General features: G+C 45.6%; 1 protein-coding gene across 1 annotated transcript; it reads right to left on the bottom strand.

Annotated features, from left to right (window-relative positions):
• RPS3A (ribosomal protein S3A) lies at positions 1–27,774 on the bottom strand. Its single transcript, XM_069242644.1, has 6 exons — positions 27,618–27,774; positions 25,818–25,921; positions 24,749–24,936; positions 23,383–23,591; positions 11,170–11,279; positions 1–163 (listed from the first exon to the last, which is right to left on the bottom strand). Exons 1-6 carry the CDS (start codon positions 27,677–27,679, stop codon positions 42–44), a joined length of 795 nt encoding a protein of 264 aa, XP_069098745.1. The 5' UTR covers positions 27,680–27,774; the 3' UTR covers positions 1–41.
• Positions 27,775–27,878: the final 104 nt, after the last annotated feature.

Raw genomic sequence — 27,878 nt, 5'->3', positions numbered from 1 at the left:
TTACATAAATTTTGTATTTATTTTACACATATTTGCAAACTTTAGACTGATTCTTGCACTGGGGGCTCATAGCCATCAGCCCGTTCCACTTTTGCACCAGTTTCATCACCAGCAGGTTTCCCAGTGGCACCCCCTTCACCATGCAGCTCCATCAGTTTCCCCACTGAAACGGTAAAGAAAAAAAAACATGAATTACAACAATAAGAAAACAAAACTGACCACAATCATAAACAGGACATTAGCTAAAGACATCAACAGAAAGCTAACCAGATAAAAGAAGAAATGCTAGACTCTGCATCCTTTTGGCTATATGGCATCCTTTTATGCACTGAACAGAGCAAAGGTATTTTCAGTACTGTGCTATACAAGTGAACAAGGTTATGATTGGAGAGCACTCATGATGACTTACAATTAATTTACACACACTGTCCAGGTCTCTCAAATCACGCAATCATTCAGACCATTTACCCACCAACTCCCTTTTTCATGTTTGTGAAGCTGGCCTTGCACAATTAGGAGTGCCCTGTGCTGAGAATCAATTGATTTACGGAGGCTGGCTTATATGCCGTAGGTTTATTATATAGCACTAAATGTCCAAAATAGCTTTAAGTTTGACCACGACTTCAAAGCACCTCATCAGAAAAAGTACAAATCTTGGAGAGATAACTGGGACCTACAAATTTAGACAGTAGGAAGTGAGAAACTTTGAGGACTCCCATTTAAGATAGTAGGCTTTCTCAATATCTAAGCACATGCATACAAAGCTAATGAATAAGGGGGTCTTATTAAACAAACCCTTTGGATGCAACTTAGTTTAATTGTGGGCTGCTGAATCAGAAGACAAGTGTCCTAATATAAGCCACCACACTGTCTTTAAAGGCAAACTTTACAGATTGTAAACTAATCATCCAAACACAAGTCTCAAACTCTAAGAAACATTTCTAGTCTCTCACCTGGAACCGTGTTTTCTTCTGATTATCTCCACTTATCTACTTTTAGCTATCAACTTTTTAATTTCATTAAGGTACAGCATAAGGATTACCCAAGTTTGACACTAAATGAACACAATCAAAGTGAAGGAGACTGGCAGAGACCGTTAAGTGCACACATTTTCTATGGCTTACCAAACGAGATGCTTTATTTTTAAAATATGCAAGACTTAATTATTCTATTAAACATATGTGATTGTCCCATATCAGTGGGAATGGGAAAATCCTTCATTTATTAACAAAATCAGATCTGCTCATTGGCTAAGAAAAATATATTGTAAAGCTAAGAAACGTAAATCTTTAACTAAATGCTGGCAGATATGATTATTAAAAACGCAAAATTGCAGAAGATGGTATTGGGATCATCAGCAGCATTGTTTCATAATGGAAAAATGCCCTACCAGATAAACTCAATGTAAATCTTTCAGTGATCAGGCAAACATGTCAAGATAAACGGGTGCTATAGTAACACATGTAACATAAGGATGTAGCAGAGTTTCTGAAACTTTTCTATTCAGATAACAAGAACTGATCGGAAGTATGGATCAAGTACAATGAAGGGCAACACAAATTTTCAATCCTACGGGATTTTAATAGTAAAATGAGTTGTCAAGGTACACCTCCGGCCAGGTTGCAAGCGACAATGTACAGCAGCTGCAAGCCCAGGTAGGTTTATTTGCAGATGTTACAATGATCAGTGTGTTGATATGAGGGTGCTCAAAAAGTTGTAAATTTAAGAACATTAGGCACAGAAACCTCAGGACAGTCTTAATAAGGTCAAAGATGGTCTGAGGGTTACTATGGGAGACCAGAAAATGGCTAAACGAACGAGTTACTTACCTTCGGTAACGACTTTTCTGGTGGATACATTAGCTACCTGTGGATTCCTCACCTCATGAATACTCCCATGGCGCCAGCATTCGACGGAAATCTTCTTACTAGTCTCTGCACGTCGACGAGGACGTCACTGTCGCCCACGCGACGCCGTCTGACGTCATACAGGCAATAAGAGGTCCTCGACGACGTGCGGACGTCAGTACCAATCATTTTTTACGTGCATGAGAACAACCAGGCAATGCAATGAAAGAGCAAGGCAACATCCATTATATTGTAAAAATACACCACATTGTATGAATAACTGTAAATCTTTTTATGTATATATATATATATATATATATATATATATATATATATATATATATATATATATATATAAATAAAACTCTTTTAAAATATATACACACCAAGTATATACACAAAGATATATACATATAAATATATTATATATACATCTATTGCACCCTCAAAGACCAAGAGGAGCGCACTCAAGGATTACTTGGTAAGACCAGAAAGGCAACGGGGAGGCGGGTGGGACCGTGAGGAATCCACAGGTAGCTAATGTATCCACCAGAAAAGTCGTTACCGAAGGTAAGTAACTCGTTCTTCTGATGGATACAACTACCTGTGGATTCCTCACCTCATGAATAGAGTCCCAAAGCAGTACCACGCCCGGCGGTGGGTGCCTAAATGGTCAAACCAAGAAATCCTGCAGCACTGACCGTGCAAAATGGCCGTCCCTTCTAACCTCAGAATCCAAACAGTAATGTTTTGCAAAAGTGTGAAGGGACGACCAAGTTGTGGCCTTGCAGATGTCGACCACTGGAACACCTCTGGCCAAGGCCGAAGTGGCCGACTTAGCTCTGGTGGAATGAGCTCTAATGCCCTCAGGAGGATCCTTCTTTGCCAAAGAGTAACATATTTTAATGCAAAGAACAACCCACCTGGATAGTGTTCTCTTGTGGACTGCCTTTCCTCTCCTCTTGCCCACGTATCCAATAAACAGCTGATCCTCCAGCCTGAAATCCTTTGTTCTATCGATAAAGAAGCTCAACGCTCTCTTTGGGTCCAGACGGTGCAGTCTTTCTTCCTCTTTGGAAGGATGAGGCGGAGGATAGAACGTGGACAAAGTAATTGCCTGAGCCAAATGGAAGGATGAAACAACCTTCGGGAGGAAAGCAGCCTTGGTCCTCAACACCACCTTATCCCCATAAAAAGTTGTATAAGGGGGTTTTACTGATAAGGCCTGCAACTCACTCACTCTCCTTGCTGATGTTATAGCTATCAGGAAGACTGTTTTTAAAACCAAATACCTCAAGGGTCAAGAATGCATAGGTTCAAAAGGGGACCCCATAAGGAAAGTCAGGACTAAGGACAAATCCCATTGCGGCATAACGAATGGCTTTGGAGGATATTGATTTAGAAGACCTTTCAAGAATCTGATAACAAAAGGGGATTTAAATAAAGATGGTTGGTCTGGAAGACATAAGAAGGCTGACAAGGCCGATAAATAACCTTTAATGGTAGCCACTGCACAACCTTTCTGCGCCAGAGATAGAGCAAAAGACAAAACGTCCGATAGATGAGCATGCAAAGGATCAATCTGCCTCTCTCCACACCACGCAACAAATTTAGACCACCTATTAGCGTAGATAGATTTAGTGGAGTGTCGCCTGGCCGCTAATATAACATCCACTACCTCAGGCGGGAGAGAGAAGGAACTCAGGTTGCCCCGTTCAATCTCCAGGCATGTAGGTGCAGACTCTGGAGGTTGGGGTGTAGAACCTGCCCCTGCGACTGCGAGAGGAGGTCTGCCATGAAAGGGAGACGGAGCGGCGGGCACATTGAGAGTTGGAGAAGGTCGGAGTACCACACCCTCCTTGGCCAATCCGGAGCGATTAAGATTACTAGAGCCCGGTCTTGGCGAATCTTCCTCAATACTCGAGGAATCAAGGGTATGGGAGGAAACGCGTAAAGCAACTGGCCGCACCAGGTCATTTGAAACGCGTCCCCAACGCTTCCTGCATCGGATACTGAAGGCTGCAGAACAACGGACAATGCGCGTTCTCTCGAGTGGCGAACAGATCTACCCGAGGAAACCCCCACCTCTGGAAGATTAAACGGACTTGATCTGGATGGAGACGCCACTCGTGGTCTGCCGAGAAGTGGCGACTGAGACTGTCCGCACGCACGTTCAAAACTCCGGCCAGATGGTTTGCTATCAAGCAAATCCGATGGTCCTTTGTCCAGGACCATAGTCGAAGAGCTTCTCTGCAGAGAAGGTACGACCCCACTCCTCCCTGCTTGTTTATGTACCACATCGTGGTAGTATTGTCCGTTAGGACCTGTACCGACTGACCACGAAGGGAAGGGAGGAAGGCCTTGAGAGCCAGACGTACAGCCCGTAATTCTAACAGATTGATGTGAAAAATCTGTTCCTCTGGAGACCAAAGACCTTTGATCTCCAGATCCCCCAGATGAGCTCCCCACCCTAGAGTGGAAGCATCCGTTATGACTGTGGCCACTGGTGGCGACTGCTGGAACGGCTTTCCTTGCGAAAGATTGTTGCTTACAATCCACTACTTCAAATCCACAGCAGCATCTCTGGAGATCTTGACAGTACCCTCTAGATCCCCTCTGTGTTGAGACCACTGCCTTCGGAGGCACCACTGAAGAGCCCTCATGTGCCAGCGAGCATGCGTGACCAACAGAATGCAGGAGGCAAAAAGACCGAGCAGACGAAGGACCTTGAGGACTGGAACTACCGCTCCATTTCGAAACATTGGAACCAAATCCTGAATATCTTGAATCCGCTGAGGCGGAGGAAAGGCCCGACCCAATGTTGTATCCAGTACTGCCCCTATGAACAGGAGGCGCTGAGAGGGCTCTAGGTGAGATTTGGGCTCGTTCACCGAAAAACCCAGGTCGAACAACAACTGGGTTGTTGACTGCAGATGACGCAACACAAGCTCTGGGGACTTGGCTTTGATCAACCAGTCGTCCAAGTAAGGGAATACTGCTATCCCCTTCCTTCTGAGCTCTGCCGCAACCACCGACATCACCTTCGTGAAGACTCGAGGTGCTGAAGTAAGACCAAACGGAAGGACCGCAAACTGATAGTGTTGCGATCCCACCACAAACCGGAGATACTTCCTGTGTGACTTGAGTATCGGGATATGAAAGTAAGCATCCTGCAAGTCGACAGACACCATCCAGTCTTCCATGTTCAACGCCAAAAGCACCTGTGCTAGGGTCAGCATCTTGAACTTTTCCTGCTTGAGGAACCAATTCAAGATCCTCAGGTCCAGAATTGGTCTCAAACGACCATCCTTCTTGGGAATCAGGAAATACCTTGAGTAAACTCCTTGACCCCTTTCCTGCTCCGGGACCAACTCCACCGCGCCCTTTAAAAGGAGGACTTCTACCTCCTGTTCTAGCAACAGGAGGTGTTCTTGTGAACAATACGAAGGGCGGGGCGGGATGAGGGGCGGAAACTCCCGAAAAGGAAGGGTGTAGCCTTTTCCCACAACACTGAGAACCCAATTGTCCGACGTAACAGTCTCCCATTTGGTGAGAAAATGCTGTAATCTTCCCCCTACAGGAGAGGCGTGAGTTGGAAATGGTGGAAGCCTAAGGCTGCTTCCCCTGCTGCACCCCACCAGAGGATGAGGCAGAGTGCTGCCGAGAGGCTCCTCTGGTGCGGACCCTACCTCTCCCCCTAAAAGATCTATAGGGATGGGAAGAGGCAGGTTGCTGATATCTTCCCCGAAAGGAAGAGGAGTAAGAGCCACGCCCAAATCCACGAAACCTCCTGAAAAATCTGGAAGAGGCCGTGGAAGAAGGAGCTTGGAGCCCTAACGACTTAGCCGTGGCCCTGCTTTCCTTAAAACGTTCCAAGGCCGAATCAGCCTTAGCCCCAAACAGTTTGTCCCCATCAAACGGGAGATCCAACAATGTGGACTGTACATCAGCCGAAAAGCCCGAGTTACGGAGCCAGGCCTGTCTCCTTGCCACCACAGTTGTGCCCATTGCTCTGGCTACCGAGTCGGTGGTATCCAGTCCCGTCTGGATAATTTGGGTCGCAGCAGCCTGGGCATTTGAGACAAGATCCAAAAGACCCTGGGGAAGCTCTGTAAACGAAGAGGAGATGTCATCCATCAGAGCATGAATATACCTCCCCAGGATACAGGTTGCATTGGTGGCTTTTAACGCCAGACTGCAGGACGAAAAAATCTTCTTCGACTGCGCCTCTAGCTTCTTTGAATCTCTGTCCCCAGGCACCGTCGGAAAAGAACCAGGCGCTGACTTGGACGAACAGGAGGCCTGCACCACCAAGCTCTCCGGCGTAGGGTGCCTGGACAGAAAACCAGGGTCAGTTGGAGCCGCCCGATACCTCCTGGCCGCGGCTCTGTGAACTGCTGGGGAAGATGCCGGCCTCTTCCACACCTCTAAAACCGGATCCAGCAGAGCGTCATTAAAAGGTAACAGAGGCTCCGCCGCGGCTGAGGCCGGATGTAACACCTGTCAAAAGGTTTTGTTTCGCCTCCACCACCGGCAAAGGCAGGTCCAAAAAACTAGCTGCCTTCCGTACCACTGCATGAAAGGAAGCAGCCTCCTCAGTATATTACCCCGGGGACGAAAGGTCCCACTCAGGGGAAGTGTCCAGCCCACTGGCCGACTCCAGTCCACGCAGCCCATCACCCGAGTCCTCTAGCTCTCCTTCCTCTAGGGCTCGTTGGTACTCCTGCTCTTCTAGTACCCGGAGAGCACGTCTCCTTGAATGCAGTCGTTGCTCAATCCGCGGAGTCGACAATGCCTCCGCCGAAGTCTGAGATCGGCGCCGATCTTCCGAAGCCACCGACGCCGCATCCGTGCCACAGGTAACTTCGGCGCCGACTGAAGAGCAGTTGAAACGGATGGACCCACCGGAGTCACAGGCCGAAATCGACGTCGACGGGATGGAAATCCCTGGGGCCAATCCTTCAGAAGCCACCGGAGCGGCCACCGGCGCCAACACTGGCGCCGAGCCCACGTTCCCAAACGGGAGAAAGGGCATAAAGGGTGCCGGCCGAAGAGGCGCAGGATCACCCAAAGAAAAGGCCAAAGGCCCAGCCGGAGCACCCCCTGGAGCCATCTGTTGGAAGATGGCATACATCGCATTCAAGAATGCGGAACTATCGGCTCCAGGGGTGGGAAAAGCCGGATACTGGGGTGCCTGTCTCGGAGGCGACCCCGACGCCGGCCTCGGCGTCTGCGCCGGAGAAAACACTTGAGGCTCCAATACCTCAATCACCGACGCCTGTCCAGGTGAAGTTTGAGACGCCGGAGAAGGCAACGGCGTCGAAGGATGCGGCGTAACCGTGGGGCTGACCTCCCATGTTCTTCGGCGCCGATCCGGAGACCTGGAACGAGCCTCCCTTGAATGACGCCGAGATTCTCTACGGCGCCGGGAGTCTTGATGACGCCGATGTCTTGGAGAAGACTTCTTGTGATGCTTCTCCTTTGACTTGGCCATAAACAGCTTCGCCTCACGTTCTTTAAGAGCCTTTGGATTCATGTGCTGACATGAATCACAAGTCGAGACGTCGTGGTCGGAGCTCAAACACCAAAGGCAATCGGAATGAGGATCTGTCACCGACATCTTGCCTCCACACTCACGACAAGGCTTAAATCCAGACTTTCTCTGCGACATTATCTCCACAGCGAAAGACTACGCAGCAAGATATACACTGTAACCGCAAGAGTAACAGTTGCTCCCTCGAAGATAACCGTTTCGAATGCACGGAAAAAAGGGAACTGACGTCCGCACGTCGTCGAGGACCTCTTATTGCCTGTATGACGTCAGACAGCGTCGCGTGGGCGACAGTGACGTCGACGTGCAGAGACTAGTAAGAAGATTTCCGTCGAATGCTGGCGCCATGGGAGTATTCATGAGGTGAGGAATCCACAGGTAGTTGTATCCATCAGAAAAATTACTTACCTTTGGTAACGCATTATATGGTGGAGACAATATCTAGCTGCTAATTCCTTATCTTTGAATTTCCCCAGGCGTCAGACTGGATCTGGAAGATTTTTGCATGAGCAGTACTCGTGTGTGCCGGTAGGTGGCGTTGTGTGGCTCTGTCTGGCATCAACTGCAGTGCCAGAAGTGAAGTCGCAGTCACCTATATAGACGGCACCTCAGCACACTAACATCAGTTACTTTTCCACACTTTCCTAGGAAGTAGTGCAGAGCCATGAAGTGTACTGACACTGGTATGTCCAAACTAGGGCCCTGAAAGGGATAATCCTCTAAATCTGTCCCCACGGCAGGAAGGCTGGGTTGGTAAGGAATCTGCAGCTAGATACCAGATAATGTGTTACCAATGTTAAGTAACCTGTTCATCACCGAGCTATCAAGCTGCAGATTCCTTACCCCTGACAAGATACCTGAGCAATACATTCCCAGCCATTGGGCTGCAGACAAATTTACTACACCAAGTCGACCTGCAGAACAAAACAGCCAAAATGACAGCCCCTGCAGACCTGACTATCTAGGCAGAGTTTGGAAACGTGTTCAGGGATGCCCATGTTGCCTGGCAGAGGTCTAGGACTAGACGTGCCAGTAAGCCATCAAGAGGCTGCTTTTTAGCCAATGCCTAGCAACTTTTTTTTTATACAGAGAACAACCCAGTGCAAAATGGTTAGTTTCTGCACTGCCCGACTTCTTTGCTCCAACATACCCCACGTGTTTGTCGTTCACCCAGAACTTGTTTGGTCGAGGTAGAACAACTTTTTTTTAAAAATATTTTTTTTCAGTCCAGATAGTGGAGTCACTCCTCTTTGGGGTATGTGGATGAGCATAGAAAGTGGGCCCGGTGATAGATTGTCCCACATGAAATGGTGTCACTGCTTTTGGCAGGAAAGAGGACTGCGGCTCTCACACCCTCAGGGCAGATGCTATGGTCATTTGGGGAAAAAAAAAAAAGGAAAAAGGCTGTCTTGATGGTGACCAGTCAGAGGGGACAATTGTGCAGAGGCTCCAAAGGGGGGCACATTAGAAATGTGAGAACCTGATTAAGGTCCCACTGAGGCATAATGAAGGATGGGGTGGGGGGTGACCTATGAACAAGCCCCTTGAGAAACCTATGTACAAAAATCAAGAGGGTTGGGCAGGCAGCCACAAGAAGGCAGAGCAAAAATGTAACCCTTAAGGTACCCACAGCAAAGCCCTGCCGGGCAAGGGTGTAAATAAAGAATAATCAGAGAGTTGAATCATTTTCTGTACAATAATTTGCACACTTCTCCCAACGGAAGGCATATAAAGTCTTGGTAGAGGGATCCCTAGCTGATGGAATGACATTACAGAGTTCAGAAGGAAGGCCAAAAACTGCAAACTGTCACTGCTCAAACTCCACGCAAGACAGACTAGACAGGTTTGTGTGGAGGACGGTTCCCTTCTGCTGTGACAGAAGAAGCTCCTGAAGGGGCAGCTTGATCGGAACATTAATGCTCACGCTGAGAAGCTTGGAGTACCAGACTTTCCATGTCCGGCCCGGGGGGCGCAAGGAAGACTGGTGCCTGTTTTTTTCCTGATCTTCTTGAGAACTCTGGGCAGGAGTGGTATGGGCGGGAAGGTATACAGGAGGCCTGAGCTCCACTCCGGAAGAAACGCCTCAGAGCGAGAAACACCTTGGGATCTCCAGTGCGATATTACTGCTGATATTAAGAGTTCTCTTCAGAGGTGAAGAGATTTAACCAAAACTCTCTCCGCTGTTGAGACCTTGCGCCACATTAGGATGGAGATGCCACTTGGGGGCAGGAAAGACTGGCACTCTGATATCCACAGATGAGCTGATAAGGCCCAGAGGGAGCACCGTGAACTGAAGGTGCTTGTAACCGACCACGAACCGCAGGTAGCGTCTTTGGGCAGGCAGGAAGGCAATATAGAAAACACACATCCTGCAAGTCCAACGCTACCATTAGTCTTCTTGGTCTAGGGTAGATAAGACCCGAGACCAGGTGAGTATTTTGAATTTCTCCTTTCTGAGGAAGAGGTTCAGGGTTTGGCGGTCTAGGATAGACCTAAGGCCATTGTTCTTTTTGGGCAGCAGATAGTAGCAACAACAGCAACTACTGCCTACTTCCAAAACATGAACACTCTATGCCCCCCCTCCTTCGTCTAGAGAGTCACAGCTTCCTCTGGGAGCAAGGTGAGATGATCCTCCATCAGCAAATCTTATGTCGGAGGTATAGAAAGAGGGGATGATTCGAATGAGAGGTAGTAGCCCCTCCGAATGATCTCCAACACCCCTTTGTCCGGTGTTTTGAACTACCAATATTGGATTATTCCATTAACTAGGTGCCAATGGGTCTTACAGAGCAAAATCAGGAAGGCTTGGAGATTGCAGCTGGCAAGGGTTGTGGCTGTAGCAGACCTCTGGCTTCCTGACCCTCTGGGCCGGTATACACTGCGCTCATGCAGCGAAGGATGGTGGCTGGCACGGTGGAACACCCCTTCCAAAGCCACGAAAGGGGCAAAAATGACAGACTGGGGACATGGGGGACTGAGAGGCCCAAGGACTTGACCATAGCCCACAAGTCCTTAAAGCGCTCCAGCACCATCTGCCTTCTCTCCGAAGAGACGAGTACCCATGAAGGGCACGTCCATAAGGTTTGCCTGGACATCACCAGAAAAGCCAGAAGTTCTCAGCCAGGCATGGCATCGAAGCACAACCATTGATGAAACTGCTCTGTCTAGCATGTTGGTCCTATCCAAACCACACCTATTGGTGAGCTTGGCTGCGCCTCTCCTGCCTTGATTGCCTGGGAGTGTACGCCACAGGCCTCCTCAGGACCTGTGGCAGCACCTGCACAACTGTACTTCACAGCATGCAAGAATGGTGGTCCAATATGTTCACCACCCGCAATGCGAGAATGGTGGAAGAAACATCTCGCATAAGGTATCCAGCCTCTTGGATTTCCTGTCCCGGGAAGAGGCGCTCCAGAGGTCAGCCCACCCAAATATGCAGTGAGTGGGGTCGCTCTGGCTCCCAAAAAAAGAGCAGGGAGACGCGGAGGCAAACCTGGCAATGTATTTGCAGGCCCTAAATAAACAGTAAAGCTAGCACCATGCTTTGTGGTTATATTAAACACTCAATGGACTACCTAAAACACAAGTAGAGTACAGAAAACAATTTACCCTTATTTGACAGGAATACATGACAACATTCTAGTGTGCATCCAGGGCTCCTCAACACTGCAAACTTCTGTTACACATCCGAAGAAGAGTGAATGCAGAGGTTGAATTTAAAGAACAAGTAGGTTTTATTATTTAGCTTCCTAAAAGATTACTAAAACTTACATTCAAACTTTGGCTTTTTCAGCATCTTGACCTTGCGTACATACACATCATGGAGAGGGTAGATAGACTGACAAGCCTTCTCAATGTCTTTGCCAACACTGTCTGGGATCCTGAAATATAATTTTAAGTGTTAAAATAAAATATATATACAATATGCAGTAATCACAGGACAAGACAGCAAGCCATGAATCATTAATGATGTTTCAACATAAACCTTATTTAATAAACCAGTCAACCAAATTCCAGGTTAAACAAAATAATTTTTTTCCTTTCAAAAAGCCACTGAATGCAGATATTTGAAACAGAACACCATTAAGCAGCAGTTAAAAATACACTGACGGTAAAGTTCCACAGTGGCAGGAAAGTAGCAGGCGCACTAATATTTCAGTTTGGTGCAATGCTTAGATAAACATTCTGATTTGTGCTCAATGATTCAAGGATAAACTCTACAACACCAAGGACAAACAGGTGAATCTTTAAATAGGTGCAAAGTGTTGAAAGTGGCAGGATCCCAGGTTGTTTTCAAGAGCAAAGACGTGAGAAGAGTTTTAAGGAATCAGGACCATATCATGAATTCAGAATAAAAAATAAAAAAATCTGTCACTGTCTAGGTTTAAATGTCAACAAAATCATCTAGATCAATAAGACCCTGGAATAGGTATGAGGCCACTGTATTTTAAAAAGGGGGGGAGGGGAGAACGAAAAAAAAAAAAATACCTGCCACCACCGAGGAAATATATTGAGATGCACTTTTGCCAAGGGGGTGGGGAGAATAAAACCAGGAGTCCGCTGATAATGGCCTGCATACTTTAAAAAGAGCCCTATAACAGATCCCGCCAAACAGACAATTCTTCCACCTGCTGCTCACTGATAATCTTCCAGGTAAACCCTATATATTCCTTTGATGCAACCACTACTGCTTTGTGCACTATACTAAAGGTTGCAAAGTATGTATACCCACAGGTTGTATACTTCTGAAAGCAACAAGCGTTCAATTTTTAATTATTTGTTGAGGCAGAGGGTGCACATCAGGAGGAACTAAACTATTTGGTGGGTACTTTTGAACTACTTGTTAAGTCCTCCCTCCTTTCAGCTGGTCCTGAATAAGGCATAAATGCTACTTCACCAAAAACAGGTCTATGCTTTGCAAGTGGGCGCAGTGATGTTCTCAACAAAAGCAAATGGACATTATAAGTGTGTGTCTGAAAGATTTGCCTTTATCAATTTGATTAACAAATACACAAGTTTGTTCCTTTTTATTTCCAGTGCACAGTTGGAAGTAGTTGTGTGCAAAACAATTTCTGATCGCTTGCTACTTTCCAACTCATCTTCAGCTGTGGTCACATTAGGGAATGTATCCATTTAGGGAAAGGCTGCTAGTGACTGGGAAAGACCACTCCACCACATTACATGGCTCCTTTCACACACTACCCGCCTGTTCCCTTTAACCACACTCTTAAGTCCCCACCAGAGAGATACTGTGCTGAGGTTCAATTAAAAAAAGAAAGCCTGTGCAATATGCTACAAAAGGGGCTTTGCTCCAGGGATTTATGCACAACATGGATTGAAAAAAAGTCTGCCACGTCCCCTATCAACAGCGCAGAGAGGAGAGTAAGGGGCAGATCCATAAACCACAAATGCAACCATTAAAAGTAATTAAAACATTCGCCGTTCAGGCATATGGTTGATAAAGCCAGTGGCAGCCATCAAGCCAAAACAAGTCAAGACTATAAACAAGGTAAGCAATAAAGCTCCATTTAGGTATGGTCACAATGAACTGAAAATTGTGTTCATGCCACTACAATTTAAATGATCTGGGCAAAGCCAACATAACTCAGTGCAAGAGTGACAAACACCCAAATCAAAAACTTTGATAGAATGATAAACTGATGCAAAGAAGGGGGAAACAAATGTCCAGAAAAGGCACCTCTGCTAAGGAATTTTTTTTAATAGTTTTTAGGAGTCATGCAAGTGTTGAGTGGGAGACTTCAGAGTGTGTGCATCCCAAAATGCAGAAAGTATGATGAAGTGGAAGAAAATCTGCATGATTGGGATGACCTACTGACTAAGAGGACTCTGTACATGCAGCTACTGATTATGTTTCCCGACAGTATCATGAGAAGAGAATTCTGGGAAATATTAAGTCCTCTTATTCACTGTGTAGAAATGGAGTGACGATCCCTCCCCAAGTCGGGAAATGGCAGAAACTAGTTTTGTTGCTGTGCAGTTGTACTTTAAACGTAACTAATAAAAGTAATATATTTTTTTTTAAGTTATTTACGTGTATAGCATTTGGACAAAGCACTGCTGAAAGGTCACCTGTGTGAGAAGAATCTTGAACCTGTGGTTCTTAAAATAAACTAAGAAAATATATTTTTCTATATAAAAACCTATAGGCCTGGAGTGTGTTCCCAATTTCTTGCCTGTGTGTACAACAAATGCTTAACACTACCCTCTGATAAGCCTACTGCTTGACCACACTACCACAAAATAGAGCATTAGAATTCTCTTTTTGCCACTATCTTACCTCTAAGGGGAACCTTTGGACTCTCTGCATGCTATTTCTTACTTTGAAATAGTACATACTGAGCCAACTTCCTACACATGCCTTCCTGGAGACCCGCTGTGACGTTTTGCGGGCAGATATTGCTACCCTTAAACAGGACATGGCTGCAGACACTGACGGTCTCATGAGAGAAGTAAGAGTTGGGCAAACGAGCTACCAACTTTAAACTAGTGATGCACACGGAGAAGAACTTGGTGCACATAGTCGTGAACAGCTGGAGTTGCAAGACAAGAACATGGAGCTTTGTTACCAGGTAGAAGACCTCAAGAACAGGTCCTGGGAGGGCTAAAATAAGAATGAAAGTGGTCCGCTGCATGCTGCTGTGGGCGGCCTGGAAGATTAAGTCTGCAGGCTCTTCCACCAAGTTGCCCCAGACCCTGCACTACAGGACTGAACCCAGAGTGGGCCACCTGCTAAATTACCTGGTCAGCCCAAGACATGCTAACACTTGCATTACTACAAGCAGAAAAAAAAAGTCACCCTGGCAGCCATAAGAAACTGCAATGCAATAGACTTCGAAGGTACCAAAGTTTGAATGTACCAGGACCTCTCCATCACACTGCAACATCGCTATCTGCGGAGACCCATCACAGAATTCCTAGGAGAGAGAAGTCCGCTACAGTTGTGAACACCCATTCCACCTCTGCTTCGTGTAGGACAATGAGGTGTGTAGAGTGCATGCCTTGGAGGAAGCAAAAGCAGTGGTGCCTGTTAAAGTCCAGCAGGAGGCAGTGACTTCTCATTCGCCCCCGCAGAGTCCATCACACTCATTAACGGGCTTCAGATGTTCCACACGAAAGACAAAAAACACAGCTATGGCCACCGACAGTGCCGGAATGAAAGAGCAGCCCTCATTTGACAACTTCAACACCAACATAATGCCTCTGACCCACAGAATGATTGACTCACGTTATTGCTGTAGCACTAGCACAAAGGCCCCTCCGACACCTGCAAAGTTTCTTCCCTGCTGAGGTGAGGCCTGTTCAGGACCCATTTTAACTATGCAAGGTTGACCTGTGCCAACGGCAGAGCTGGCCGCTCCATCGATTGATAAATGACCCACCTTGGCTGCTACTACATGGACCCCAATCTAACTGTTCAATGCGGTTTCTGGATCAGTTTCTCATTATTGTTCTTTATGTCTTTCTTCTCTCCTTCACCCATCTACTGCCAAAGTTGCACCCTGGCCTACTTACACTATCTTTGTGCAGCCAGCTAGTCTGATCCTCCCTGTCATCTTTTCTGGTCCTCTCACCCCACACTCTTAAACCAGGTGCCTAATTATCCACATAATTAGCTATGTTTGGGGTCGCAACGCACCCACAAAATGCTTGGCATTCCTATGTTACGGGAGACCAGGTGTCTCATCTCCTTTAAGTAGACTGGAAACCCTTGTAACCTGCCCATTGTTCAACAACCAATTTTTCCTCAGGCACAGGGAAGAGGGCAGGGGTAGCGAGTCTTTTGGCCACCCATTTTTCCCTAGCATGGTGGTTCAGACGCAGGCCAAAGTCCCTGGTAGACTTCTCTCTTCGCATTACCATACAGGTCTACACATTCACGCTTGCCAACCTATATGCTCCAAACGACCACGAGGCGGCTTTTATTCTGGACGCACTGGGTCAGGTGATGATCGATGCAAACCTGGAAAGCTCCATAGAACGGATGGCACAAACAGGTATTTTTTTCCACATGGCTTGGAGCAAATGATTCCACATCCGCTTACGGATGTATGGCGTAAACACCACCGAACCTTAACCTTCTTCTCAGAAACCTATCAGACCTATGCAATCAACCCACCCTCCTCCAAAACCACCAAACACACACACACACCACCTGGTGTCTTAACCATAGACTTAACATGTTAAGTGCGTATCACAGATAAAGGGAGCAATTAGCAATTTATTGATACCAATGATAACCTGAACACACCCATCATCCCCGTGTGATACATTGAAAGGTGTACTACACAGCCGACTGATTGCCCAGACAGCGTGCCTAAACAGAGATACAGGATAAGAAGGCCATATTCGAAGGGCTGGTAAAAGCACCAGAAGAGGACCACATATGGGTTTGCACAAAATACGCTGCAAGCTTACTGCAAAGCATAAACCGATTTGAACCCTAAATGGATATAGCAGATTATGCCCTTTTACAGACTAAAAGGAAGTATTATGTGGGGAGGATTCCTGCGCTGTCACTGACTGTGGATGCCAAAAAGGCGTTTGACCAGGTACATAGGCCCTATCTATTCGCTGTGCTTCGGAAGGTGGCCCTTGGTGAGTGGTTCAGACGCTGGGGTTGGTGTAGCTATAGGGACCTCAAGGCAAAGATCTAGTTTAATGATTTGATGTCCTCTCTCTGACTTTGCTTGTGGGACTCAACGGGGTGCCCCTTGTCATTGCAGCTCTTTGCTCTCTATATGGAGACCCTGGCAGAGCGTATTCATAGAAATCCCACAATTAAGGCCTCCCTCTGGAAGGGAGGGAACATAAGCTTGTTCTCTATGCAGAGCATGTCATGATAGTCTTGTCGCATCCCCTCAAGCCCATGCCCCCACTGATGGAGGAACTGAAAGCTATCTGAAATTCGTCTTGGTTTAAAGTCACCCTCCAGAAATCAGATACTAAATCTAACGGTCCCAGCAGCAGACCAATTAATTCTTAAGCACATCTTTCCCGTTTCTTGGGCCGCACAGCAAGCAGTATACTTAGGGCTTTGAATCCACTCCGCAACGGCTCAGACAGTGGAGAGCAATCATGGCACCCTCTGTCGGAAGCACGATCTACCCTCTAGTCTTGCAGAGCTTATGCATTTTCTTGGCTTGGGTGCCTTTCTGCAATTAAGAATACCCTGCGACTTAAAATTCTGTATGTTATGAAGACATTACCCCTGCATCCCACCCCCGCAGGTGTTGACCAAACGTAAACATCTCATGGAGTATTACAGCTAAGCGGGTAAGAAAGCAAGCATAGCCAAAAAAACAGACCTACTTACCCCTGGCAGATGGCAATTGTGGAATTCCTTATCTCACATTATTACCAAGCTGCATAGCAAGAATGGACAGACCTCTCGCACACAAGCACTGGTGGTTCATTGATCAGGCAGTTGCTAGAGTCCATATCTGGAAGGTGCAATGGCTGCCTAAACAGAGACCACCTGGGGTATGTGTTTCACCAATTCTTAGGGCCACAATGGGAGCCTGGGACAGGGTACAGATCGAGATAAAGCTATCCACTCTTATTTCTTCACTAACACCAATCATTGGAAACCCGGACCCTCACCCAGCATGCCAGGGTTCCAATTACATATAATGGCAACACAGCAACAGCAGAATAGGTGATTTATTTGATGATACGGGCCATTGGAGACTTTACTAAGATCCAATGTCCTTATGACCTTCAAAGGACAGTTCACTGGCAGTATCTAGCTATGTACTATTCAACCCTCCATCTGCCCTCACGCAACCATTCCTCTATTCCCATTTGAGAAATAGCTTTCACCAGAAATACTGATAAATACCTCCTGACATTTATATCTTTATCGCCCCACTGGACCATGCAAAATCCTCAGCACAGCTGCGTTGGGAGAAATAATTCTTTACCACTAAAGAATGGTCCAATATCCACAAACAAGCTCGTTCCTCAGCACGTAGCACCTCCGGCAGAGAGAAACACCTTAAAATGGCCCACTACTGGTACTACACATCTGCACAAACAGCTCAATGGAAGAGGGATGCAGATGCAAATTGCTACAGGGCTGTGGCCAAGACGGGACCCTGACATCTTCTCTGGCAGTGCCCGAAGCTGCCCAAAGCTTCGCTGTTATTGGGCTGAAGTTTGTGCTTCCACTTGACCAAATGTACAACACTGAACTTCCTCAATATATTCTGCTGGGCCTCCCGAATGCCTTGACTTCGCTGAAATCCATCCAAGGGCAGGCCATCACGCTGGCTCTATGCGTAGCTGAGCAGGCCTTGCTGACATGCTACAGTACTGCCAATACACCCACTCATTTAGATTGCCTTTACAAAATCTTTATATTTTCTACGCGTGGCAGAGCAAATATTGTCCCAATTTTACAAGACAGAGGGACCTTGATTAAAGTTTCTATTGCAGGAATTCCTAAAGTTGACGTACCCTGCTTATCTGTGCATCCTCAGTCTTATGCACATAGATCAGACCCCCAACTAACTCTCAGCAGTGCTGCCACTGTACCAGTGTTCTCTGGCTAATGGGTGGCACTCACAGCTCAGATCTCGAAGGCAACCCGCCCATCCAACTGGATAGGTAACAACTTCCCCCAACCCTATATTCTTCCCCCGTTGATGCCCCTTCGAATTTCTGTTTTTTCTTAACTATTGTTCCTCACTGGCCTGTGGTTGTAGGCAAGACGTTTTTGTACAGTTCTACTTCCTTGTTAAAACTAATAAAAGACATAAACCTAAAACAGAAAACTGCTAGAAATCCTAGAGTGCCACACTTGACATCAAGGAGGTCCTGAAGGGTGAATAAGTCTCAGCTAATCAGTGGGACACATGCTGAAGATCAACATAAGCCTTACAGACTGCACGATAACGACTAAGGAATGAACAATATGTATTAATGAATAGGTGGCGAGTAAACTTAACAGTGCAGGTATTTGAAATGCAGGTGCGCAATTGTGTCGACTGCCTGCTAATTGCTAATGTTCTCAAACTAGCATACTCCGTTGGATCAGGCAGACTGATGCAGGTTTTTATGCTTGGCCACTTGAACAATCAGTGTTGGGTGAAGTGGGACTATGGCGGCTGGTTATTTGTAAAGATTTGGAGATGTTCTTTATGACGAAATTGGCAGTTTGGGAGGTTGAATGGCTTTAAGTGTACTGCAGTGAAAAAACGATTATGGTTGGTGGCAAATTCAGAAAGCTTTGGTTGAAGATTCATCGGTTACGGGCTCAGAGCAGACAATCGCTACCCAATGGGAACTAGGAGGGTCCATCTCAAAACTTTACTATTGCTAGCTGGCAACAAAACAATACTGGTACTACCTTTAGAGGCAAAACTAATGTTACACCTGTGGTGGCTGGTGGGAAAAGAAAAACCGGCCAAAGGCATAAGGGAGGAAACGGGAGTTTACCAAACAATTGGGTCTCCTGCTGAACTATTTCCAATCAAACTTGAGGGAACATACATACTAGGAACAGCCGAGAGCGCTACCGATTATTGACTACTCAAAAACTCTATTACTATGCATATTTACGAGGGCAGGAAGGCCACCATGTAACACCAGACGGAGATGTCCTTGAAGCTGTAAACATATGCTGGACATAGTGAAATAGGGGGTGGAAAGGGTGGGTTTGGGAGGGTTGGGTGTTCATTTACAGCCATGTTTCAAAACCACAACAGTCAACCTAAAAGCAAGTTGTAATGAGGTCAGAAGAGAAAGCTGTATGCCAAAAGAACGTGGTACGACATTCTCAGGAACACATTTTTTCCTTGCTAGCTGTAAGGAAATGCCTCCTTGGCATGGTTACCCCCTGACTTTTTGCTTTTGCCGATGCCAAGTTAGGATTTGAAAGTGTGCTGAGGCCTGCTAACCAGGCCCCAGCACCAGTGTTCTTTCCCTAAACTGTACCTTTGTCTCCACAATTGGCACACCCTGGCCTCAAGGTAAGTCCCTTGTAACTGGTACCCCTGGTACCAAGGGCCCTGATGCCAGGGAAAGTCTAAGGGCTGCAGCATGTCTTATGCCACCCTGTGGACCCCTCACTCAGCACATGCACACTGCTTGCCAGCTTGTGTGCGCTGGTGGGGAGAAAACGACTAAGTCGACATAGCACTCCCTTTTGTTACAGCGCCACAGGGCATCCCAGCTAGTGGAGATGCCCGCCCCTCCGGCCACTGCCCCCACTTTTGGCAGTAAGGCTGGAGGAGATCATGAGAAAAACAAGGAGTCACTGGCCAGTCAGGACAACCCCTAAGGTGTCCTGGGCTGAGGTGACTGACTTTTAGAAATCCTCCATCTTGCAGATGGAGGATTCCCTCAATAGGATTAGGGATGTGACCCCCTCCCCACCGGGAGGAGGCAGAAAGAGGGTGTAGCCACCCTCAGGCCTAGTAGCCATTGGCTACTAACCCCCAGACCCAAACACACCCCTAAATTGAGTATTTAAGGGCCCCCAGAACCTAGGAAGATAGATTCCTGCAACCTGAAGACGAAGGACTGCTGACCTAAAGCCCTGCAGAGAAGACGGAGACACCAACCTGCCGGCCTGCCTCCCCACTTCAAGAAAAACTGCGACACGCCCCCCAGGGTCCAGCGACCTCTGAAGTCCGAGGACTACCCTGCATCTAAAAAAGGACCAAGAAACTCCCCAAGGCTGCAACTTTGTAACAAATAAGCAACTTTTTTTTCTTTTTTTTTTTACGACCACACGTTTCCCGCCAGAAGCGCAAGACTTTCCACTATGTACCCGACGCCCCCGGCTCAACTTGTGGAGAACACCACAGGGAGGACTCCCCGGCGACTGCGAGCCCGTGAGTAGCCAGATTTAACCCCCTCAGCGACGCCTGCAGAGGGAATCCAGATGCCCCACTGACCGCAACTGCCTGCTTCAAGGAACCAGACGCCTGGAAACCACTGCACCTGCAGCCCCCAGGACCTGAAGGAACCTAACTCCAGTGCAGGAGCGACCCCCAGGCGGCCCTCTTCCTAGCCCAGGTGGTGGCTACCGCGAGGAGCCCCCCATTGCCTGCATCGCTGAAGAGACCCCTGGGTCTCCCATTGAATCCTATTGCAAACCCGACGCCTGTTTGCACACTGGACCCGGCCGCCCCTGTGCTGCTGAGGGTGTACTTTCTGTGCCTACTTGTGTCCCCTCCTGGTGCCCTACAAAACCCCCCTGGTCTGCCCTCCGAAGTCCCAGGTACTTACCTGTTGGCAGACTGGTACCGGGGCACCCCTATTTCCATTGAAGCCTATTTGTTTTGGGCACCATTTTGACCTCTGCACCTGACCGGCCCCGAGCTGCTGGTGTGGTAACTTTGGGGTTGCCTTGAACCACCAACGGTGGGCTACCTTGGACCCAACTTTGAACCCTGAAAGTGTTTTACTTACCTGTGAACTTACTTACCTCCCCCAGGAACTGTTGATTTTTGCACCAAGTGTCCACTTTTAAAATAGCTTATTGCCATTTTTGCCAAAACTGTGAAATACCTTTCATTTATAGTATGGTTTATAAATCTTGAAGCTGTGGTTCTTAAAATAAACTAAGAAAATATATTTTTCTATATAAAAACCTATTGGCCTGGAAAGGTCCGAGTGTGTGCCCCTCATTTCTTGCCTGTGTGTACAACAAATGCTTAACACTACCCTCAGATAAGCCTACTGCTCGACCACACTACCACTAAATAGAGCATTAAAATTCTCTTTTTGCCACTATCTTACCTCTAAGGGGAACCCTTGGACTGTGCACACTATTTCTTAGTTTGAAATAGTACACAGAGCCAACTTCCTACACTAGCTCTCGCTCATCCAAACATAATTTACAAGCTTCTGTAAAGAAGCATTGATTAGCAGGACTAACGTCCTATCTCGCAACACCATACCAAAATCCAAAAAGTATCTAGAATTAGTCTAACTTGGCACCTAATTTTCGCTGAGGGGCCTCCAAGTTACAGCTTTAGCACCTTCTGGCACATCTTCGCCAGCTATCTAGGCAACACACCCTCCTCTACAAGACTTCAGGACACAGATGAAATGCGAGAAGACCAAGTGCACCCCTGTTAACACTGTTGAGTGTGGCTAATGCCATCAATCTGCCTAACAACATTTACTTTTAAGACCAGTCTAGTTTGCCTATGGCACTAATGCAAATACCCATGGGGCAAATGTTAACCACCCTACCCACTCGCTTGTACAGTGAATTATTTGTGCATTGGAATATGTTGCGTCAAACGTTTATCTGCTTAAAATATATATATATATATATATACACACACACACACACACACACACACACACTACTATATACACACAAATATATACATAAATAAAGTGTGTCAGGTTTGCACTGATGGCTATTAGCAAGGGGGGGGGTAATAGTGGGGTGTTTGAAGTGTGGGAGGAAAGGTGGCGGGAACATGAAATGTCAAGACAGAGTCTACTACTCTTGAACGCAGTGTACTATAACCATCTGCTCACACACTTATTGCTATCCGCGCTTACACAGCACAGGGTAATGAGTGATTGAGTAGGAAAACCTGAAACTGAGTAGTACAATCTGTTAAAGTAGTAAATCTAGCTAAACCTTTCTTGAACTTATAGAGCAATGTCAATCTCCAGAAGGCAGGGTATAAATGCTTTCAATAACCGATTTCCAGCCACAGCTGACAAAATACTGCTAAGAATACACGCTTCTCTACATTACTACAGTCACAAAAATACGGCAATGGCCGGATGAATCAAAACGTTCGCTTGTGCTTACCAAACACAGTATTAAGTATACCAACATGAGCAGTTAAACAATTCTTTTAGTTGGTATTCGAGCACTTTACAAAGAACATACATAAATTTAGACAGCCTCCCCCTGGACATCACCCGCCAATGCCACATCACAGACCACCTGAAAAACCTGCACTGGCTCCCATTCAACAAGAGAATAACCTCCAAACTCCTCACCCACGCTCAAAGCACTGCACAACACCAGACAAGAATACCTCAAACGACTCTCCTTCTACACCCCGACCTGGCATCTCCGCCCGCTGACCTCGCAACGTCCCACACGTTCGCACAACTACAATTGGCGGTGGATCATTTTCACACCTCGCTGCCAAAACTTGGAACACTCTTCCCACCCACACCAGACCAAAGACCTCATTACCTTCAGGAAACGTTTTAAGAAGTGGCTGTTCGAGCAGTATAAGCACCCTCCCTCCCCCACCTTCTCCCCCTCCTCAGCACCTTGAGACCCTCAAGGGTGAGTAGTGCACATTACAAATCTCCTTACTGAAACTGTAGTTTTATTTCTAAAAAGGCAGCGATATGCTGGACCCCAGCATATAACTCATTTTGCTCCAAATGCTTTCTCCCTTTTTGCCGGCATTTACCAGTGCTTCTACTTCTACCATGGCCACCAATTTGTACTTGATCTGCTACCACAACTCAAGATAAGACACCAACTTAATTTTTATCCTTTAATTTCAAGTTCCTTTACAGTTTTTAAATGTTTTTGTATACATACACTTCCTTAATCAGAAAATATCAAATTTAGTAAACCATGAGGACCCTTCAGGGTCCTTGGATCACAGCATAATAATCACTGCTTTAGAACATTATGCATACCTTGTTTGAAAATGAGATAGATACAGAAAGCAAGGTTAGCAAGTGGTTCCAGGCCACCATAACACCACTCACGGTTTTCCTTTTCATGCACAATTCGAGCATATAAACACTTAAATATAATTTTCTGCTCTCACAGGACTGTTTCTTCACAGCGCCTTAGATGGGAACTGCAAATTTCAGTTCAATACACAAAATTACTCACTTTTGCACAAATATACTATAGCATGGTTTTTAAGGGGTATGTAGCAATGGAGAGCAATTCAGGTCCACTTATTCAAAATATTCTGCACATATGCAAGATACACAAAGTTAAAGACTTACAGCTTGTTGACCACTTCCTTCAGGTCATTTGTCTGCACCTCACGGGTCATAATTTCCATCATTTTCTTGCGAATCTGACGGACCTGCTGATGCTGCGCATAGGATGTCTTTCGGATCTGATTATTACGCTTCTTGGTGAAACCAACACAGAAGAGCCGGAGAAGGTAGCCATCAGTGGTCTTCACATCAATATGAGCCTCGATCATAGTCTATAGTATTTAAAAAAAAAAAAAAAAAAGTAAAGCTTATTTGCTGCTTACCACTGAGCATATCATAAAACCCTGTTACACACAAATACCATGCCTAACTCAAAATCTCAATACGGTGCCAAGAGAGTACTTAATATAGCAGGGTTGTGTGTGCACAGTGAAGGACTTTTTAAAATGAGCCATTATAGTAGGCACTTTGATACTGAGCAAGAGATGTGGATATATTAACAGGTTTACACCTGTTGTAGATGCTGAACAACTTGCGAACAAAACAGCTCTAGTTTGTCTATTCTATTTCACCAGTCCTTACTACCTAGCTGTTACCCACAATGGCCTCATTTACGTGTTGGGCATGGCAAATTTCAGTTATAATGGAGATATACAATACAAGTTTTAGTTCACAACCCAATTTCTGCCAGAGCTCAGGATTCTCTGTACCTTACCCTACTAAGAGGGCATATGGCAGGTTAACACTGGTGGATATTGAAGTTATCAAACCGGAATAAATAAGACCAACACGTCGGAAAGGGTAAAAGACAAACTAATATATCCCATTAAAACCAATGGGAAAGAAAAGCTGTGTATGCTCTTAGACAAGGATGCATCTGTGTCCCAAGTGTGTTTTCTCACCACCATTTGACCATCAATGGTGCAATATAAAAATGTAAGGTAATCTTAAACAAAACTCAACTGTAAAAGGGTCGTCAGTCTTATCACTGCTGACATTGTAAATGAGCAGTTAGGAAATTAGCACTGGATCTGATGACATCAAGACTTACTAGCCTGTATAAAACGGATCTAAACCATGAAAATCAAAATCCGGATCACAGACTGACCTTCACCACAAAAGGAACACCTGATCATGTTTAATCTTCAGCAGTATCATACAAACTAGATATTTACTTTCTACCTTAAGACTGAAGGAACAAAGATTATGCTTTACCAGCCCCATCTCATATTCCTTGCTTTAAAATCAGAATTAACAGCTCCCTTCCCGGTGAATCATGGGTTTAATAAAATAAAAATAAAAAATAAAAAAACACAGCACCCCACCATGCACACCGAGGATTTAAGCTGTTTCTAAGGAGCCTATAATGTAACATATACATATAATAAGTCTAGCACCAACCTCAACCTTTGGCAGCACATTTACTAACCTGCCATTTTTTAACCATGGAGCACATTTTGTCCCGGGTGAGGTCCATTCCGTGGAAGTTGGTGAGGCAGTTCTTGCCTTGGACATCTTCTGTGATAAGCTTAAATTTCCGGAAGGCCACTTCATCGTTTTGGAGATCAGCTAGACTCACCTCAAAAACACGGCCTTTAAGACCGTCTGATGCGATTTCTATAAAATTAAAAAAAGTTTTTAAAAAATGTATACAGAAAAGCAAACTATTCTGGAGAGATGGCATGGCATTGTTCTTAAGGTAGTTATAGGTTGTGTCTGCTTAGGAACGGAAAGCTAATAAACACCCCCACACACATGTATAACTCATGAACTGATTTAATCGTAACTGCATTTGGATGTTATGCTTGTTTATGTAAATCGGAAGTTAAGACTACCACACTTTTGAATGCTTAAGGGTAGGAGTGCGACACACTGGCCCCAATTGCACAAATCAATCCACGTGAAAAATGTCCACGTGACGTTTCCCTAAACATGTGTGAGGCATGAAAAAAAGCCACAGAACGTTGAGTGTGGGATGGCATCTGCAGCAACATTTATTTGACAATCTGCACCAGCGTATCTGGACACTTCTCCACTCAGACTGCCAACCAAAGTCATGCAGAATGGCTATGGAAGACAACTTGGTGCTAAAAGGAAGCAGTCCAAGTTAGCAGAAATTTGTAACGGAAGCGTAACTGCACTATAACCTAACTGGATTACTGGTACAAAAGAATACCTCAAAAACCAAATATGGTAAAAAAAAAAAAAAACACACTAACACTTGCACCTAGAAGAGAAGAGACAGATAAATATCACAGACCGTTAATAAGTTCCCTTTCTCTGGAATCAAATACAAAATGAGTAGGAAAACGTGGTAGACCTGTAGAATGTACGAAGAAATTGTCAGGAACTTAACTTGCCCACTAACTCCAAAGAAGAGCAAATGTTAAGCAGACGAGTGAAACACTGACAAATTTTCTGCGTCAGAAGTGACTGGTAGATTACACGTCATTAAATAGAAATGGAAGCCAAAATGCAAGGTTGCTTTCTTTACTTACTGGTTCCCTGGGTTCGGGTGACTAGAGTCTTCCCAATGTTGCGGATATTGAACATTGCTGGTGCTTTGACATCATACCAGTCCTTTTTGGAGAAGGGGTCAACACTGGAACAAAACGGCAACTTAGCAATTTATCATTTAAACAAATGTAAACAAAATAACTTTTCCCCACCTTTTATGTACTACATTCAACGTGTCAGGGTCCTAGGGCAGCTTCACTCTCTGAATGCCGAAATATGCAAACCTATGTCACGCACATATGCAATCAAATGATAGAAAGTGTTAAAGATTACATCTAGGTACACGAGTGAACACGGTTTCACTGTTGAGATCAATTTGCAGAGACAAGCACATTGAAAAGAAGTAAAAAGCCAGGCATTTTTTTTTTGCAAGCTGTCAAAAGGGTGTACACGGCAAAAGATGTAAACCCAGTTCAGCAACTCATACATCCACATGTGAGCGCAGTTACACTAAACAGCCCCCTGAAGTCTGATCAGCTGCACTAACCAACGCAACATGTGCAACGGGAGTCAATTCAATAATGTAAGGTAATCGTGTATAAGCAGAATTAACAAGAAAAGAACTAATAAGACATTTGCTGAAATCTTCAGCATCCTACTCATTGTTTTGTTTATGGGTGGTATTTAATTCTTGTATCTGCCCTGCCTAGGAGCATTTCGGTCTCTGAGTTCAGAATGGATGAGTATTTTCATAGAAGTTCTATATTATGCTTTTGCCGTGTACAAGTACTATTTTATAATACATGGGTACCTGCAATCCTTTATAAGAGCTGTCATTTATGTCCTTCTTACTACTCTTGTAATTTAGTCTTTTAGATTTGACTATCAAAACAAAGTAACTGATCAACAGGACGGAGTTATTAGTTGAGTTCCGGCATCCAATGCCTTCTAACAGCGAGAAAAAGCAGATAATGTAAGGATGAGGGTACGTTATCTCATACCATCATAGAAGCAGCCTCAAGCCAATCTCTCTCAGAACTACAAAAAAACAAAGCTGAGATAATCCGAGCAGGTGGGCCCTCAAAAAAGGTAACAAGTGTTAGAATAGTAAAGGTGGAAACGAAAACAGCTTCCTCAAAATCGTGTTAATGTGATATTTGACAAGTGTGTTTTTATTAGAGTAATTACACCGGGGCCCCCGAGATAAACGTATCAAATTAAAAAAAGCTCGTAAGGCTTAGTAAACGACAGCTGACTAAGAACAAGTTACCACCAGCAGCACCCTACCCAAAAGCGAGTCAGTCTTTTGAAATCGGGGCAATCACCCCAGAGAAGGGGGTAGTGCCCATTTTCCTACAACTCTACACCAGTAAAGAGCCGCGTGTTCTGCATCTTTTTCAATACCACTCAAAACCTTACAATCAAGAGGAGGAACATGACGTGAACATAACTATTGCGAACGTCTACATTCATATGGTTGTTAAGACATAGCATAACAAACTGACATGGTACAAACTCAACACCTACTCATTTTGGGGTGGATAGGATTTAACTGCTTTTTTGCGAAGGGTTTTGACCACATTAAAGACTAACAGCGCAATATATAACGTAAATCCACACTGCGCGCTGTTTAGGACATTTCACCGAGTCGCCTTGCACACAGCGAAACTGCACTGGCCTCCTTTCCGCGCCCGCAGCCATACTGCCACGGGAAGAGTGGGGGCTTCAAACTCCATCCAACACACATCCCTGGCATCCGCCCTCCGCGTGCCACGGCTCAGCCACCACGGGTCGTAGAGGGAAAGCGATCTAACAACACGTCATGAATGGATGGAACTTACATCTTCTTTTTTGCGCCTTTCTTGCCTCCTTTGGTCAGCCGCTTGTTCTTGCCGACTGCCATGTTGGAGCTTAGGGAACGAAAGAGGAGGTAAAGGGGAGTCGCGCGAGACTTTAGGAGCCTCTGCGAAGGAATACTAGAGAGAGATATTCTCGCGAGAGCAGAGTGACCTGCAGCGTCACCTAACGGTAGGAGGCTGAATCACATCTCTGTAGCTATTACGAGTGGTTAAAACCTATTAAAATAAAAAACGTTCTGTCAC

The sequence above is a fragment of the Pleurodeles waltl genome, chromosome 1_2 (genome assembly GCF_031143425.1).
Source record: "Pleurodeles waltl isolate 20211129_DDA chromosome 1_2, aPleWal1.hap1.20221129, whole genome shotgun sequence".
Classification (NCBI taxonomy): Eukaryota; Metazoa; Chordata; class Amphibia; order Caudata; family Salamandridae; genus Pleurodeles; species Pleurodeles waltl.
This window is presented reverse-complemented; position numbering and strand designations above follow the sequence as displayed.